Source organism: Pelophylax lessonae (assembly GCF_965119305.1).
Source record: "Pelophylax lessonae genome assembly, chromosome: 12".
NCBI lineage: Eukaryota > Metazoa > Chordata > Amphibia > Anura > Ranidae > Pelophylax > Pelophylax lessonae.
In genome coordinates, this window is record NC_138779.1 from 151,328,967 (window position 1) to 151,346,292 (window position 17,326).

General features: G+C 44.6%; 1 protein-coding gene across 1 annotated transcript in view; it reads right to left on the bottom strand.

Annotated features, from left to right (window-relative positions):
• Positions 1 to 678: 678 nt before the first annotated feature.
• PCSK7 (proprotein convertase subtilisin/kexin type 7) overlaps positions 679 to 17,326 on the bottom strand; it is a 147,694-nt gene continuing 131,046 nt past the window's right edge. The window contains exons 13-16 of the mRNA XM_082274129.1: positions 16,885 to 16,979; positions 15,120 to 15,213; positions 12,048 to 12,165; positions 679 to 1,735 (exon numbers count right to left, since the gene is read on the bottom strand). Of these exons, the coding sequence (XP_082130255.1) occupies positions 1,394 to 1,735; positions 12,048 to 12,165; positions 15,120 to 15,213; positions 16,885 to 16,979 (649 nt within the window). The 3' untranslated portion in view covers positions 679 to 1,393. The remainder of the gene's footprint in view (positions 1,736 to 12,047; positions 12,166 to 15,119; positions 15,214 to 16,884; positions 16,980 to 17,326) is intronic.

The window sequence follows — 17,326 nt, forward strand, 5'->3', positions numbered from 1 at the left end:
TTTGTTAAAATGAACTTGACATGTCGATATAAACAAACATTCCCAGTAAAATGCAGGCTGTTCCTGCATTTGTATTCAATTCAGCCAGATGAACTGTTATGCCGGATGATGGAAGGACCGGGCCTAAATAAAATCTGAAGAGAAGCTGAGGCTCTGTGCACAGACTGGGCACTAGGGTCCTCCCGAGCCATAAATGAACTGATCCGAAGAGAAGTGGCAAAGCATTTTACAAGTATTGTTGATTTTTTCACTTTGGTGGCCACAACAGGTTCACGATTTTCCCTGCAGAACAAAAACACGACAGCGCCTCTGTTTTGATAAAGTGGCATTATTTGGTGCCCTGTCATAGAAAGGCTGCTATTGAAAGACTAAAAAGTGGACAAAGCGATCTCCTAATTCAGGAGGATTGCTCTCTTTTCTACAAATCTGAATCTTAAATAGCTAATACATGGTCAGACTTCATCTACTAAAGCAGTATAATCAGCCACAGGAAAAAGTCTCCAGCAGGGATGCAAAGTGTTGGTGTATATATGGGTATGGGGTAGGGGTCTCTCTTTCATCACAAGCGGTATACAACGGTAAGCTTAAAAAACATGCAGTAGAATTCCTTTAATTTGGCTACCTGGACCTATCCTGATAAACAGTCAGGATATCAAAAATTCAGCTTATGAAAGATTTAAAATTTCTAAATTTTTTGCTTTAAACCACTTATAACATTGTGTAGTGCTGTAAATATTACAGAATTTTCACACATACCTAAAAAATAGTGCTGGGAACAGGAAGAATACGTTACTTGTAAAATGTTCTAGTTACATTCAAATGGTATGCAATAAGTAGCCCAATAACCTGGATTATATGATAATTAGATACTAGCCGATCCTGTGGATGCTGAATTAAAGGAATTCCACTGTATCGTAGGTAGAAAAATATCTTGTTGGTAAGGAAGAAGTGAAATCTATTTTAAAGAAATCATATCTTCATAAAAATACACTGAAAGTTTGTCCATAAAAAGACTTTTCGTTTTTGTTTTTTTTAGTTGCAGTGTCACTTTAGGATGCTTAAAAAATGATCACCCGTATTAAAGTTAAATCAGTAAATAAATTCTGTGTACAATATGCTTGTTTACAGCTCCAGCATCTGAAGAAATTACCTAAAACCATCGGATTTCCATAGTCCTCATTTAACGAGATAAGATAAGGCAAAAATCCAATATTACATCTGGACAAGCACAAACTGTTTTGTATAAACCACTGGGTTCTGTTCTTAGCATTTTCTTTTTTCCTGACTCAAACTTCCATTTTACTTGTATCCAATATCCTTTAAGTCGTGTATATTTATATCGACACTTAATGAGCAACTTCTTTCATATCTTTGTGCAAATTAAAGTCAGATATCAAGCCTTGCCTATGTCCTGTTGTCCTGTAGACGCTATATTCTCTCTAATGTGATTTAAGTTGTAGTGATTCCTATGAACAGTACTGCAATCTTCGTCGTCATCCTCTTCTTCCTCACCCTCCAGTACAGTACCTTTTAAACCACACAGAGGTAATGACTCAGTCTCGGTGCCTGCTTCTAGCTGCCGGGGGCTAGGAACAGCTCGGTGTTGGGTCCAGATGCAAGGGGAAACATCACAGCTAAGATCTAGATCTTTACTACTGGATATCCGAGAAAGATACAGCTCCATGGTATAGTACAGGGACCAAAACACAGCAAAACATCCCAGGAGCATCAGAGTCTGAGAAAGTAAAATCATTATGTTAGAACAAGAAAAAACAAAACAAAAACATTTAGAATAGCTCCAACTAAATGAGGTCTTTCAATGAAATCATTCGTTTGCATTGTTTTATAGCTCCGATTAACTAAGACAACTATGCTCTGAAGATTGACTATCATTGTGCAGTTCCTGCATTCTCTCCCCTTACATCCTTCACTCCTGTATCTGTCAGCGTGTTAGCAGTTTTTCCACCTAAAGTAGATGTAAACCCCAACCACTGAGCTCTCATATACTTTAAGGCTGGCTATACATGTTCAATTTTCTGTTAGATGTACCACAAACCACATAATATGAGGTCAAAGCTAAATACTTTCACTTGTATCCAATTAGGCAGGCCTTTGTACTACATAGTTGAAGTGTAAAAAATTTTGTATAATGTATGGCCAGCCTAAGTGTAACACATTCATGTAATATAAGAAAAAAATGACTTGGTGGCTAGAGGTGTGATTGTCATCATCCCTAATACATCATCAAAAATGCTTTAAACCTCATTATATGGGATTTTTTGAGGCAATCCAAACAAATAAGAATATTTATTCAAAACATTATTACTTATAAAACGACAATTACAAGCAATTTAGACAAAAAAGCTATACATTTGTAAACATGAAGGACAAAAAGACAAATGAGAGAAAGTCATTGTAAATGGGCCATATTCACAATTCCTTTCTCTCATTCGTCTTTTTGTCCTTCATGTTTACAAATGTATAGCTTTTTTGTCTAAATTGCTTGTAATTGTTGTTTTATAAGAAAGTAGAATTTTACAGGAAGGAAAATCTTTGCAATGGGTCGCTGTTGATATGTTTTATATTTGTATGCTTAAAATTAGATCATCAAAACTACTATGCCAGGCTTGCAAATATACAGTGGGTACGGAAAGTATTCAGACCCCCTTACATTTTTCACTCTTTGTTATATTGCAGCCATTTGCTAAAATCATTTAAGTTCATTCTTCTTCCTCATGAATGTACACATAGCACCCCATACTGACAGAAAAACACAGAATTGTTGACATTGTTGCAGATTTATTAAAAAAGAAAAACTAAAATATCACATGGTCCTAAGTATTCAGACCCTTTGCTCAGTATTTAGTAGAAGCCCCCTTTTGATCTAATACAGGCAGGAGTCTTTTTGGGAAAGATGCAACAAGTCTTTCACACCTGAATTTGGGGATCCTCTGCCATTCCTCCTTGCAGATCCTCTCCAGTTCTGTCAGGTTGGATGGTAAACGTTGGTGGACAGCCATTTTTAGGTCTCTCCAGAGATGCTCAATTGGGTTTAAGTCAGGGCTCTGGCTGGGCCATTCAAGAACAGTCACGGAGTTGTTGTGAAGCCACCCCTTCGTTATTTTAGCTGTGTGCTTAGGGTCATTGTCTTGTTGGAAGGTAAACCTTCGGCCCAGTCTGAGGTCCAGAGCACTCTGGAGAAGGTTTTTGTCCAGGATATCCCTGTACTTGGCCGCATTCATCTTTCCCTCGATTGCAACCAGTCGTCCTGTCCCTGCAGCTGAAAAACACCCCCACAGCATGATGCTGCCACCACCATGCTTCACTGTTGGGACTGTATTGGACAGGTGATGAGCAGTGCCTGGTTTTCTCCACACATACCGCTTAGAATTAAGGCCAAAAAGTTCTATTTTGGTCTCATCAGACCAGAGAATCCTATTTCTCCCCATCTTGGAGTCCTTCAGGTGTTTTTTAGCAAACTCCATGCGGGCTTTCATGTGTCTTACACTGAGGAGAGGCTTCCGTCGGGCCACTCTGCCATAAAGCCCCGACTGGTGGAGGGCTGCAGTGATGGTTGACTTTCTACAACTTTCTCCCATCTCCTGACTGCATCTCTGGAGCTCAGCCACAGTGATCTTTGGGTTCTTCTTTACCTCTCTCACCAAGGCTCTTCTCTCCAATAGCTCAGTTTGGCCGGACGTTCAGCTCTAGGAAGGGTTCTGGTCATCCCAAACGTCTTCCATTTGAGGATTATGGAGGCCACTGTGCTCTTAGGAACCTTAAGTGCAGCAGAAATCTTTTTGTAACCTTGGCCAGATCTGTCCCTTGCCACAATTCTGTCTCTGAGCTCTTCAGGCAGTTCCTTTGACCTCATTATTCTCATTTGCTCTGACATGCATTGTGATCTGGAAGGTCTTATATAGACAGGTGTGTGGCTTTCCTAATCAAGGCCAATCAGTATAATCAAACACAGCTGGACTCAAATGAAGGTGTAGAACCATCTCAAGGATGATCAGAACAAATGGAAAGCACTTGAGTTAAATATATGAGTGTCACAGCAAAGGGTCTGAATACTTAGGACCATGTGATATTTCAGTTTTTCTTTTTTAATAAATCTGCAACAATGTCAACAATTCTGTGTTTTTCTGTCAGTATGGGGTGCTATGTGTACATTCATGAGGAAGAAGAATGAACTTAAATGATTTTAGCAAATGGCTGCAATATAACAAAGAGTGAAAAATTTAAGGGGGTCTGAATACTTTCCGTACCCACTGTATGCTTCCTGAACAAACGCTTATTATATAGCAAGTAGGGTTGCACTGATACCATTTTTTTTTTTTACCAACAAATACGCGTACCGATACTTTTGGTCAAGTACTCGGCAATACAGAGTACCAAAACAGTGCGATTTGGGCCCATAGAAAATGAATGGCCTCAAATTGCACTGCAAAGACTCGCATGTATTTTGAACATGAATGAGCTGCAATTCCCAACTGAATCACATGAGATTTCCGCACAGCTTCTGTGTGAACCGAGGCTGAAGTCACTATGACAAGCCAAAGTCAGAGGAGCCAAAGTATAGCTTACTATGGCAGTGAACAGGTGACACTGATAAAAGATGTTCATAGCATAGTTTATTTGTCCTAAATAGTTACATAGTTAGTCTGGTTGAAAAAAACACAAGTCCATCTAGTTCAACCAATAAACCATATTCTATGTAAAAAACAAAATAACTGTTAAAGAAATAACAAGGAAAAAGAGAATGTTATTAAGTCTGTTTATAAAATGTTGGATTCTCAGCACAGAAAGATTTAGTTTTTAAACAGATGTATGATTCCTCGCAGGTCTACAGTTATGTCATGTATAAGGGAGTAGGACCATGTAGCATTATTCATCATCAAAGTATAGCTGCACATAGGTGATAACTGCTTGTCACAGAAATTCATCCTGTTTATACAATGTCAGTGTTAAAAATCACTGTAATATTAAAAAGTAACCGCTTTAGTTAAAAAAAAAACATTTCCCTCTGGGTGATCGGTGTACATTTCAGGGTTATAGATTCCTAACTTTTGTCCCTCTGAAGAAATAGCACTTTGTGTCTATGTGCAAAGTCAATGTAAATGTGAGTGAGTTCTTAATCAGCTGCTGTACTTGCAGGGATCTAATCAGGGGGAAATGGCAGGGTCTGCATACCTTTAGACATGATTTCCCTTTGAGAGTGAGCGTCTGACCAAATTTGACATTTTTGTTGCAGGGGGTGCCTAAAATCTGACTTGCATCTTAATGCAGACTTCTGGGAAAATCAGTAAGCCAATCACACAAGCAGGAAATTACATTTCTGGGGCACGTTCTGTATACCATTCTGTGTACAGAATGCATCCAGATAGCCATATTACATTTGGACAGAAAATACAGCATTATATATTAAGTACATGACGCCCACGCTATAGCCGAAAGACGGCTACAGCGCCGACCTAAATTGCCGGGCGGGCGTACATTGATGTCCTACCGTGCACGGGCAGCCTGCGCGCTCCCTGCGGAGCGGCCCAGCTCGCTCTGCGATAAGCGAGTCCATGAGACTCGCCTGATCACAGATCGGAGTAAGGGGGCGGTCCCCCCCTTACCATGTGATCAGCTGTCAGCCAATGACAGCTGATCATATAAAGTAAACAGCAGCCGGCGATCAGCTGTTTTTTCTCCTCACACTGTCAGTGTGAGGAGAAAAAGAAAATGATTGCTGGCTGCTGTCAGAGGAGAGGGCAAATTGTGCCCACCAGTGCCATCTGCCAGTGCCCACCAGTGCCACCAATCAGTGCTCATCAGTGCCACCTATCAGTGCCCCATTACAAGTGTCACCTACCAGTGCCTATCATTGCCCATCAGTGCCACCCATTAGTGCCGCCTATTAGTGCCCTTCAGCGCCACCTATCAGTGCCCTTCTGTGCCACCTACCAGTGCCCTTCTGTGCTGCCCATCAGTGCCACCTATCAGTGCCCAACAGTGCAGCCTATCAGTGCCCATCAGTGCCGCCTCATCAGCGCACATCAATTAAGGGGAAAAATTACCTGTTTGCAAAATTTTATAGCAAAACTATAAAAACTGTTTTTTTTTTTTTCAAAATTTTCAATCTTTGTTTGTTTGTCCAGCAAACAAAAAATAAAAACCCCAGTAGTGATTAAATACCACCAAAAGAAAGCTCCATTTGTTTAAAAAAAAAAAGAAGATAAAAATGTGTTATTTGGTACAGTGTTGCATGACCGCGCAATTGTCATTCAAAGTGCGACAGCGCTGAAAGCTGAAAATTTGCCTGGACAGGAGGGGGGTTTATGTGCCCAGCAAGCAAGTGGTTAAAAATTAAAATTGGATTTTTGTAAGAACTTACTGTAAAATCCTTTTCTCCGAGTCCTCTGACAGACGGAGCTCACCATGTTTCTTCACTATTGGGATGTACCAAAGCAGTTTAGGCATGAGGGGTGGGAAGAACGCAACCAAAAACAGTTAACACATTTCCAAAGGCTAAAAACTTAGCCAACAGGGCAACAGGAGCTCAAGCAAACTAACTGGAGCTCAACCCAAAATGAAAATTAACCCCTGAAGAGAAAAAAACAAGTCTCTTCTTCAAATAGCAGCCTGCAAAACCTTACGGCCAAAGGAGGCATCCAAAGATGCCAGCAGATCGATCTTGTAGAATTTTGTGAAGGTGTGCGCAGATGACCAGGTCGCCGCCTTATGTACCTGAGCCACAGAAGCCTGATGGCTCCCACACTCCAAAGACATGCTGGTAGGTTAATTGGATCCTGTATAAAATTTGCCCTACTATGTATGTATGAATGTGAGTTAGGGACCTTAGATTGTATGCTCCTTGAGGGCAAGGACTGATGTGAATGTGTAATTTATATGTAAAGCGCTGCGTAAATTGACAGCGCTATATAAGTACCTGAAATAATAATAATGGCAAAAAACCCAAGAGGCACTCAGTGCTCTAGTAGAATGGGCCCTCACAGGGAAAGGAGGAACCTGACCCTTTCATGAATATGACTGAACAACAGTCTGTCTGATCCACTTTGAGATGCTTGCAGCAGATGCAGCCGAACCTTTACGGGATCCCTCTGGAACGACAGAGAATCAGACATCTGGAAGAAGGCCAATTCTTTAGGATGCTTGGGCTTAGGACAGAGCGAAGGTAAAACAATATCTTCATTAAGGTGGAAGGCTGACACCACCTTAGGGAGAAAAGATTGGTTAGGTCGCAGAACAACCTTAGCCCTATGAACGACCAGATATGGCGCGCGGCAAGACAGAGCAGCCAATGCAGACACCCTGTGAGCAGAGGTGATAGCCACCAAGAAGGCAACCTTCTGGGGCAACAAAAGCAAAGAAATTTCCCTGATATTCTCAAAGGGAGGACGTTGAAGAACGGACAAAACCAACTTCAGATCCCACGGAGGCAAAGGGGACCTCCTCAGCGAAGCCAAATGACGCACCCCTTGAAGAAAGATGCAGATCAAGGAATTGTTTGCCAAGGGACGTTGGAAGTAAATGGCTAAGGCCGATACCTGACCTTTAATCGTGCCCAAAGCCAAACATTGTTCCAAAGCCAAAACCCTCGCCATCAAGAAGGAGCGAGGATGCAAATTCTGCGACTCACAACAGGAAATATACATCTTCCAAGTGCGATGATAAAGCTTCCTGGAAGTCGTCTTTCTAGCTCTCTCTAGGAATCACAGAATCCTCTGTCCCTCAACACCTAGCCTTCAATAGCCACGCCATTAAAGCCAGCAGATCCTCCCGCAGAGGCAGCCACCAGGGAGGCTCAACGGCCATCTTTACCAGGTCCTTGTACCAAGACAGATGAGGCCAGTCTGGGGCCACTAGAACCACCCGCACCTCTTCACCGCCAGCCTGCGGAGGAAGCAGGACAACAGCTGAATCGGAGGAAAGGCATAGAGCAGCCCATAGTGACTCCAAGGCACCACCAATGTGTCCACAGCATCGGCCAGAGGATTTCGAGCCCTGGTCACAAACCGCTCTACCTTTCTGTTTAGACGAGATGCAAACAGATCTACCTCCGGAGTTCCCCATCGGGCACACAGGAGGCGAAAAACCTCCGGATGCAGGACCCATGCCCCCTGATCCAGGGCCTGACGACTCAGGTAATCCACTTGCCAGTTCTCCATTCCCGGAATGTGGACAGAGGAAAGAGTCGGAGAATGTGCCTCGGCCCGAGGCAGAATTTTCCTTGGCCACTCCGGGCCACTTCCTTGGCCGCTCCGGGCACTCTTGGTGTCCCCTTGGTGACTGATGTAAGCCACAGCCGTGGCATTGTCGGTTTAAACCCGAACCAGGAGATCTTGCAGCCAAGGCGTCCAATGGAGCAGGCAAACCTTGATCGCCCTAAACTCCCGGACATTTATCGGCAAGGACAATTCCACCTGTGACCACGTTCCTTGGGCACATAGAGTATCCAGTACTCCACCCCAGCCCGACAGACTGGCATCTGTGGTGATTACTGTCCACAACAGCGGCAGAAAAGACCTGCCCTGGCTCAGAGTGGGCGACAGAAGCCACCACGAGAGCTCTGACCTCGTGGGATGACTTAGACATATCATCCGGTCCAAGGACTGCGGAGCCTTGTCCCACTTGGCAAGAATCCCTGCTTGTAGAGGCCTTGTGTGAAATTGGGCAAAGGGGACCGCTTCGAAGGCTGACACCATCAGCCCCAGGGCCCTCATACACGTCCGCCTGGAGGAGAGATGGTTGTCCTTCAGGGTCCTGATCTCGTCCTGCAAAGTCCGAAGTTTGTCTTCTCGAAGGAAGACCCTCGTCTGAGAGGAGTCTAAGACCATGCCCAGATAACTCAGAAGCACTGATGGGGTCAGCGCAGACTTCTGGAAATTGATGGTCCACCCGAACTCCTGAAGCACCTGAACTATGAATGACAGTTCGGCCGACAGAGTGGCACAAGAGCTCGCCCTCAACAGGAGATCGTCCAGGACCGCAATTCCTTGTTTGCGCAGCAAAGCCAGCACCGGAGCCAAAACCTTGGTGAAGACTCTGGGAGCGGAAGCTAGACCAAAGGGTAACGCCACAAATTGGTAGTGCTCCTCCGCCACCGCAAAGCGGAGATACCGCTGGTGCCCTCCGTAAATAGGGATGTGCAGGTACGCATCTTTTAAATCAATGGAGGCCAGAAAGTCTCCTTGTTGCAAGGATGCCACCCCCGACCGAATGGATTCAATTTGAAACTTCTGTACCCGCACAAAGCGGTTCAGCGACTTGAGGTCCAGAATAGGACGCACCTTGCCCTCCTTCCTGAGCACCGTGAACAGGTTTGAGTAAAAACCTCAAAACCTGTCCTGCCGAGGAACTGGAACGATCATGCCCTGTGCCAGGAGATCCTGCACTGCCCCCCCTGAGAGCTGTTAACCGATCCGGAGACAGATCGAGATTTGATGGAAAGAACCTGTCTTCGGGGCAAAACCAAAATTCGATCTTGTACCCTGTACGAATCAATTCGTGAACCCACCTGTCTTAAATCCAAGGCGTCCAGGGTTCCTGAAAGTAACGCAGACGTCCCCTCACCCCTGAACCGGGTGAGGGCGTCCCTTCATGCTGAGGAGATGCCTTCCTTTTTGCAGATTGAGGGAGAAGAGTACGCTTACCTTTGTTAGGCCCTTGATTAACTCATCCAAGGAGTCACCAAAGAGGCGTCCTCCCAAAAAGGGGAGATCAGTAACAGCCTTCTTTGAAGCCCGGTCTGCCGTCCAGCTTTTCACCCACACCATGCGGCGAATGGCAATCCCCACCGTAGACACTCTGGCAACCAGGGGAGCCGTGTCCAGGGCCACATCACACAGGTACACCATGGCCTGGGCCATTTGATCCGTGAGCTCAATCAGAGTTGGAGGAACCAATGCAGCCGTGCAACAACAATAACAAGTGCAGGTGGCGGGAAAGTGATTCCATGCACCTGTCCATCGGGTCCTTAAATGCCTGGGAGTCTTCTACAGGGACCACCGTGGATTTATTCAACCGGGAAACAGTGTGATCCACCTTAGGCGACACTGTCCAATGACTGGAAACCGAGTCTGAAAAGGGGTAAAGGCGCTGAAAATGCTTGGGCACCACCATCATGTGTGTAATGCACCTCCACTGCTCATTCCCAATATTATGAAACTCCTCGGGACAAGGAAAAACCTGACCCGACTTCTCGACTTTGCGGGAGCCAGAGACAACCCACTTCCCTGACTGTGTGGGCTCATCATCCAAATTTAATGTTTCCCTCACTGAACAAATCAGTGCTTACACAAGCGTGCGTTCTCACGACACAGCTGAAGAGGACTTATCCTCCTCACCGGACTGTGAGGACAGAGATCCCTCAGGGAGGGTGTTGTCTGTGGCAACCAAATCAGGTCCTGAATCAGAGGACTGAGAGGGCATTGGCCTTTTAATAGCAGTGACTTGGTTCATCACAAGATCCACCTTGGATGCTAAAGTTTCTAAGGCTGCACACAGACACCAGAGAAGATGATCCGGAGGGTCCGGATGCACAAATAAAGTCAGAAGGGGAATATTTACCCTGGGACTCCATGTTGCATAAGGTGAAAAAAATGAGTACACTGGCCCTTTAAATCGCGATCCGCACCGCAATGCCGCGATACAGCCGGAGTCCCCCTTTAATGCTACTAAGTATCCTGACAGGAGCAAGGTACGTCTGAGGAATGCCCCAAGGATTAAAAACCCCTTACTGTGCCAGCAAACCTGAGAGCAGCCGCTCTGCCTACAGTCTTCAGCGTGAGTGAGGAGAGGAAGTGACGAAACAGCACTAGAGGCCAATGGCTACAACAAAATGGCGCCCATTAGAAAGCATAGGAAACACTGGGAAAATGGCCGCCACCCATACAGCGTGCTTGCTCACACTAAAGATGGCGCCCGAAACGGCGCCAAGCCTCAGAAAAATGGCTGCAGCCCTCACAGCAAGTCAGCCTGATGCCCACAGCCAAAACGGTGCCAATCATACAGGGAACCCAGGAATGAGGCCACCACAGGGACCCACCTAAGGGGACCCCCCGGATGAGGTAACAACCCCAAGACCCCCCCCCAGCGGGAACGGGGAGGGCAGGACCGTCCGGATAGGCCTGGGGTATCTTTGCAGAGACACACAGCCTGCTATCCCCAGGAGTGGGCCCCATCTTCCCCTCAGATGACTGTTACAGGGACACAGGGGACGCAGCATCATTCACCATACCATGGACCAGGGAGCTCCGCTTCGAAGCAGCTCGCCTCCCACCCTAAGTGGGGGTGCTGTCAGCCAAGAGGGGTACGCTGCAACTCAGGGCGTTCCAGGTTGATGCGTCCCGGCGAAGCATCCGTTTGCAGGCTCGTCCCGAACCACCGGGGCTCTATCGTGGCGAAGCCTGGGCGGACCACAACCTGCTCCCGCTCGTAGGCCAGGCTGGGAGACCTGATTATCTAGATTATCCAGTGCGAATCTCCAGCCCAGCTGTCGCTTGTAGTTCACCAGGAGGATTCCCCTGACACTAGCTAGCGATAGTGAGTAAAGATAAATAAAAATAAACATTTCTCAAAAGAAAACAAAAAACTGAGACCGAAGTCCCAGCAGGGAACCTAGGTCCTACTCCTAAACTAGGCAGCAAGAAACTGATTTTAGAGCAGTGTGTCTGGGGTAATGTCATGAGGGACAGCCCCAATAGGCGTGTCTAGTGAAAAGTTTTAAATGCCTATTACCCAATAGTGAAGAAACAGGGTGAACTGCGTCTGTAAGAGGGCGTAAGAGAAAGGGAATTTTTAATAACATTCAATTACAACATGACTTGTGTCGCAATTATATAGGCTATAATATATTTTTTTGTCCTTATTTTTCTTTACCACGAAAGTGGAAGCATACTTTAAGTGAATGTGTTGGTGAAATAATAGATAGATGTCCTAGAACTTTTATTAAAATTGTGTGTAACAAACTAGTATTTGACAGAGTTTAGCAATCATGTGCCACGGTAAAAAATGGGTACCTTCTCACTGATTCTTACCCGAAGGGTGTTATTGGTAATGATGTAGCTTTCCTGTTCAGATATCTCCAGGCCAGGAGGACAAGGCAGGGAAAAGTTTTCATTGAGAAACTCACCACTCTGGGCAAGTTCCACCAGCCTAATAAACAGAAACCAAGGTTATGCATACATCAGTTTTTTTTTTTATAATAAATGGCCCTTCACAGAGGAAACGTGTTCTGAAATGTTAAGCTCATTTCATAGGTTATCCAAGCAGCTTTTTCAGTTATTATGAGTTCCAGGAACATAATTCAGCATTTATAACCACGTGTATCCCTGTTACCTTTACCCGATCACTATGAAATGTGTCAAGGCAGTCCAATGATTGTCCAAGAACAGAATGGGAGGTGTGAAAGTTTGTGAAACATCCTTGTTCTAAAAACATAATACAATAGTACGGTCAGGGGTGTTTAATGAAACCAGTGGGTTTGTGTGCAGGATCATAAGTTTGGAGCATCCTTGGCAAACCAAGTAGAAGAGCAGTGAGTGTGGCCAAATTGCGTTAATGGTGGGAAGGGTTTGAGAGGCGTGATTAAATAATAAACCTCCCCTTCGAGTTGAGTCCCTCCTTTTGTGGATAGACTTCAACCCCAACATTAGTGTTGATGGACTGATTGATTTCTCCTAGTATTTAACCCTAATGCTTACTAATTAGAACAACTGCATTTAAAGCACAAGTTCACCTTTTGGAACATGTTCCATGTTCCACTCATATTTACCAGCCAGTTCATGCAATCCTCCCTTGGCATGACAGTGGACGGGTGATCTTCTCTCTGCACCTGCTGTCACAATTCAAAAGCAGCGCGACCGTGTTTAGGATCTGTTTTAAATACTTAAGGATATGTATTTGTTTAGATCCTGTTCCTAAACATACACAGGGGACCTGATTTTTCTCTGCTGCAGTTAAGACTTAGAAGTCCTTTTTCTTCCCGAGCCTGTGGCTGGATAGTGCAAGGAGAAGCAGCAGGCTAATGAGCTCATCTATTTGTCACTATTTGTCACCCAGTTCAAACTCAGGGACTTACACTGTTTACATAAGAGAAATGTATTTATTTACATTTTAATTAATGCAAAATTGCATTAATTTGTACCCTTCATATCTGACTAGATTTTGGTTTAAGCAAACTTATTAAAGCATACACAGTGATCATAAATACATGCTGGATAACAGCAAAGAACAAGAGCACAAAACATTTGGTGCTTGGATTTAGTGCCCGGAATCCTGACCTTAGCAGGACTATATACCCTATAAGGCTGCATTCACACCTGGGTGTTTTGACTAGCGAGGTGTGAATGACAGATCACACAATGCACATTTCAGATGTCATTCATTTAAATGGCACCTAAACGCGGTGCGGTTCTGGCATAATAAATCGTGCTGCAATTGCGGCAAACCTTTTTTTGGGCGACGAGCTTCATGCAATGTGGTTCGCTGCGATTTATCATGCAGTAAACTCTGCAGAACCACACCGTGATTTTAGGTGCCATTAAAATGAATGGCATCTGAAATGTGAATTGTGCGATTTGTCGTTCACACCTAGGTGTTTTGAAATTGCAGGCAGAATTGCGACAAATCTGCCCGTGTTTCAAAATGCCCAGGTGTGAATGCAGTCTAAGGCCCCTTTCACACTGTCCGCTGCATCGGCGGACTCCGTTTTTCTCAGCGGGGGATCGATCCGCCGATCCCCCGCTGAGCAGGTAGATGGCAGCTCCGTCTCTGCTCTGTGTACGAAGATGGAGCTGTCAGGTCCCCGCTGTCCCCTATGGGGAAATCAGTCGGTCCGTTCTCATCCGATCCGAATTTCACGGACAGGATGGGATCGGATGTCATAGGGATGCATGGGGCATCCGTTCAGATCCGCCTGACAGGCGGATCTGAACGGTCCACATGTGTGACAATATGCCCAACAATAAATTCCCAACAATAAATTCTCTTCAATAACAAAAACAGGAATAGAAAAACAATCTAAAACAGACACACTCAACATTAACCACTTGCCGCCAAATCATGTACCTGTACGTCATTGGCTTCAAGTGGTTGTACCGGGGTGATGCTTGCAGCTGGTCGCTCAGGTCTCCCGGTGAAGCGGCGGAAGTCGGTGGGAGGGGGGAGACCCGAGCAACCAGCCAGCATGTCCGCCGGCTGGCCGGAGACCTGAACAAAGCCGGGATCGGCTTTGATCAGGTCTCGGATGTAGTAACCCAGAAGCGACGTCACAACATCTCTTTGGTTTACTCTGGAGCCCACAGCACCAGTTTCCAAAACATAAAAGTATTCAAAAACGCTGATCTCTGCGTTTTGAATACTTTCAAATGAAGAGGAGTGGTTTGGGGTCTTATAGACCCCAGATCTCTCCATAAAGAGTCCTGTCACTGCCTATTACTGCCACAAGGAATGTTTACATTCCTGGTGACAGAAATAAAAGGAAAACAAAATTTTTTTTAAAAGGGACAGTGTAAAAATAAATAAGATTTTTTTTTTTAAAGCGTCTCATCCCTCCGTGCCCCGCGCACCAAAGCAAACGCATACGTAATTTGCTGCGGCAAATGTAAACAGTGTTCAAACCGATAGTTAGCGTCAGAGCAATAATTCTAGCACTTGACTTCCTCTGTAACTCTAAACAGGTAACCATTAAAAAGGTTTTAAGCGTTGCCTATGGAGATTAGTTTGCAGCCATTCCACGAGTGTGCACAATCTTTCACATTATGCAAAACAATTGGGCTAACTTTACGTTTTTTTTTTTATTTATTTAATTAAATGCTGTGTTTTTTTCCCAAAAAAATTGTGTTTGAAAGACTGCTGCGCAAATAGTGTGACATAAAATATTGCAAAGACCGCCATTTTATTCTCTAGGGTCTCTGCTAAAATATCTATATGATGTTTGGGGGGTTCTAGCAAAAAAATACTGACTTTAACTTGTAAACAGCAAATGTCAGAAATAGGACTGGTCTTCAAGTGGATAAAGTGAACCAATCAGCTTAAAAAATTAATTTCCAATTATTGATTCCATATAGTACCAACATTTAGATTTCTTTTTATTGACATTTTCTCACCTTCTTCTCTCTGCAACATCTTCAGGTGTCCAGGAAGAACCATAAAGTGTTAGCTGCCATGTCTGAAAAACTCCTTTTTTTAAAGTTTCATCTCCTGTATAGGGTAAATACATGGTTATTAGATTTGTCAGGATATCAAAAAATCCCACATAGCTGCATATACAGAATTCAAATATTCATCAGAAAGAGTCAACAGTTTTGGGGTTTTACCTAATGATTTTGCATATGCAAGTAGGTACACAGAGATGTGACTAGCATGAGGAAAACTCAAATCTAATCTTAGAAAATATTATTTGATATAGTTGATGCTTGGAATAGACTTCCAGCAGGGGTAGTAAGTCAGTCAACAGTAAGTCCCGGTTCACACTAGGGCGACCTGTGAGGCGACCTGGTCGCCTCACAGGTCGCCGCAGGTCGCCTCCCATAGGGAAGCTGCGGACCCGTTCTAATAGGAGCGACACAAGTCGCTCCGACCTAGAAAAAGTGTCCGGAGCTTCTTTGGGGCGACCAGGAGGCGACCGCCATAGACTTCAATGTTATGAAGTCCGTGGCGGCCGCTCCGAGGTCACGGCGCGCTGCTCGCACCGCGACCTCGGAGGTCACGGTGCGAAGTAGCGTCGCCCCTATGTGAACGGGGCCTAAGTGATTTGCTTGGAACAAAACACAGATAAATATAAAAAAAAAAAAAAACAAAAACAAATACAAAATGGGGCAGATTTGATAGACCACTTGGTCTTTTTTCTGCAGTCACTCTTCTATGCATCTATACGGTCTGCCAGAGCCTAAAATCAAGGCTCTGCGTCTGCCAATGAAAAAAAGCAGGTATCAAACACAATGAGGTTCCAAGGGGATTTGTAGATAACCACAGTAAAGGCAGCTCCAACTACTCATCCAACCAGCAATGAGACATGAGTACAAAACAACAAATAAAGGAGTGCTCCCAGCCCTGTGGATGTCAATTGATCCACAAGCCCTGGAAGAGATAAAATCAGATTTCATGACATGACATGCAGGAGTGCCCAGACCGATACATCAGCAAGCCAGTGGAGAGGAGAAACACATAATCCCAAACACTGAAGGAAGACACATGATCCCGGTCCCAACAGTAGGTTACACTGCCCAGGAGTCTCAGGACAGTGGGAGAAGTGTGTAGATAATGGGGGTCACCGAGATGGCACATCTGCCTGAAGTCCTTTGTCCCGGACCTGGATGCAAGGTCATCCAACTGTGGAAAAAGCACCCGAAAGTCAGCTGGTAAGGGCGAACTGAAAGTCTCGGAGAGTACTCAAACCATGATGAAGGAGCACGCCCCTGAAACATGTTATCAAGGTGACCGGCTTTTCTTTCTTGGTTTGACATGGTTCGAGTGCTCTCGAGGACTTCCAGTTTGTCTGCACCAGCCGACTTTCCGGCGCTCTTTTGCCAGGTGTATGACATCACATCTGGTTCCAGGACACAGGCAGACGTGAAATCTCAGTGACCCTGGTGGCTGTTATCTAAACAGTTGTCCTGAGGCTCCTGGGTGGTATAACCTACTGTTGGGTCCGGGATCACGTGTCATCTGTTAATGTTTTGGATCATGGGTTTCTCTTCTCCGCTGGCTTGGTAAAGTATCAGTCTGGGCACTCCTGCAAGTCATGCCTTTTAACTTTACATTAAAGTGAAATCTGATTTGATCTATTCCTGGGCTTGTGACTCTTGACTTCCACAGGTCTGGGAGCGCTCCTTTATTTATTGTTTCCTGCTCTGCTAATATAAAACTTACCTAGGTCAGTTACCACCAGTCTGTACATTCCTTCAGCATTTTCTCCCCAACAGCGAACCGTTGAAAATGTCCAGTCAGAAAAGCCACTTGGATCACTTAAATGAGAAGGATATCCATTATATAACAGGCACCTGTCAACAAGAATTGTGAACTCTATATAGTTTAATATTTGTGAATAATTCTACATTTTTATGTCTATATCCATCGTTCCTCTTAGACATCACTACACTTACACAAGTGTATATATCATTTTTTTGTCCGAGTACATTTGTATGCTGAGAAACTAAGATATTTTAACTGGTGCTCAGGAAGAACTGCACACATTTAGTTATTTATTCCCCAAATTTCTGTCATTATTTCAACATGTAGATAAAAAGCTATCACAAAGGAAGCAAGATAGACGTATTAACTAAAGGCCCATAAACCACCATGTTTAAGGGCT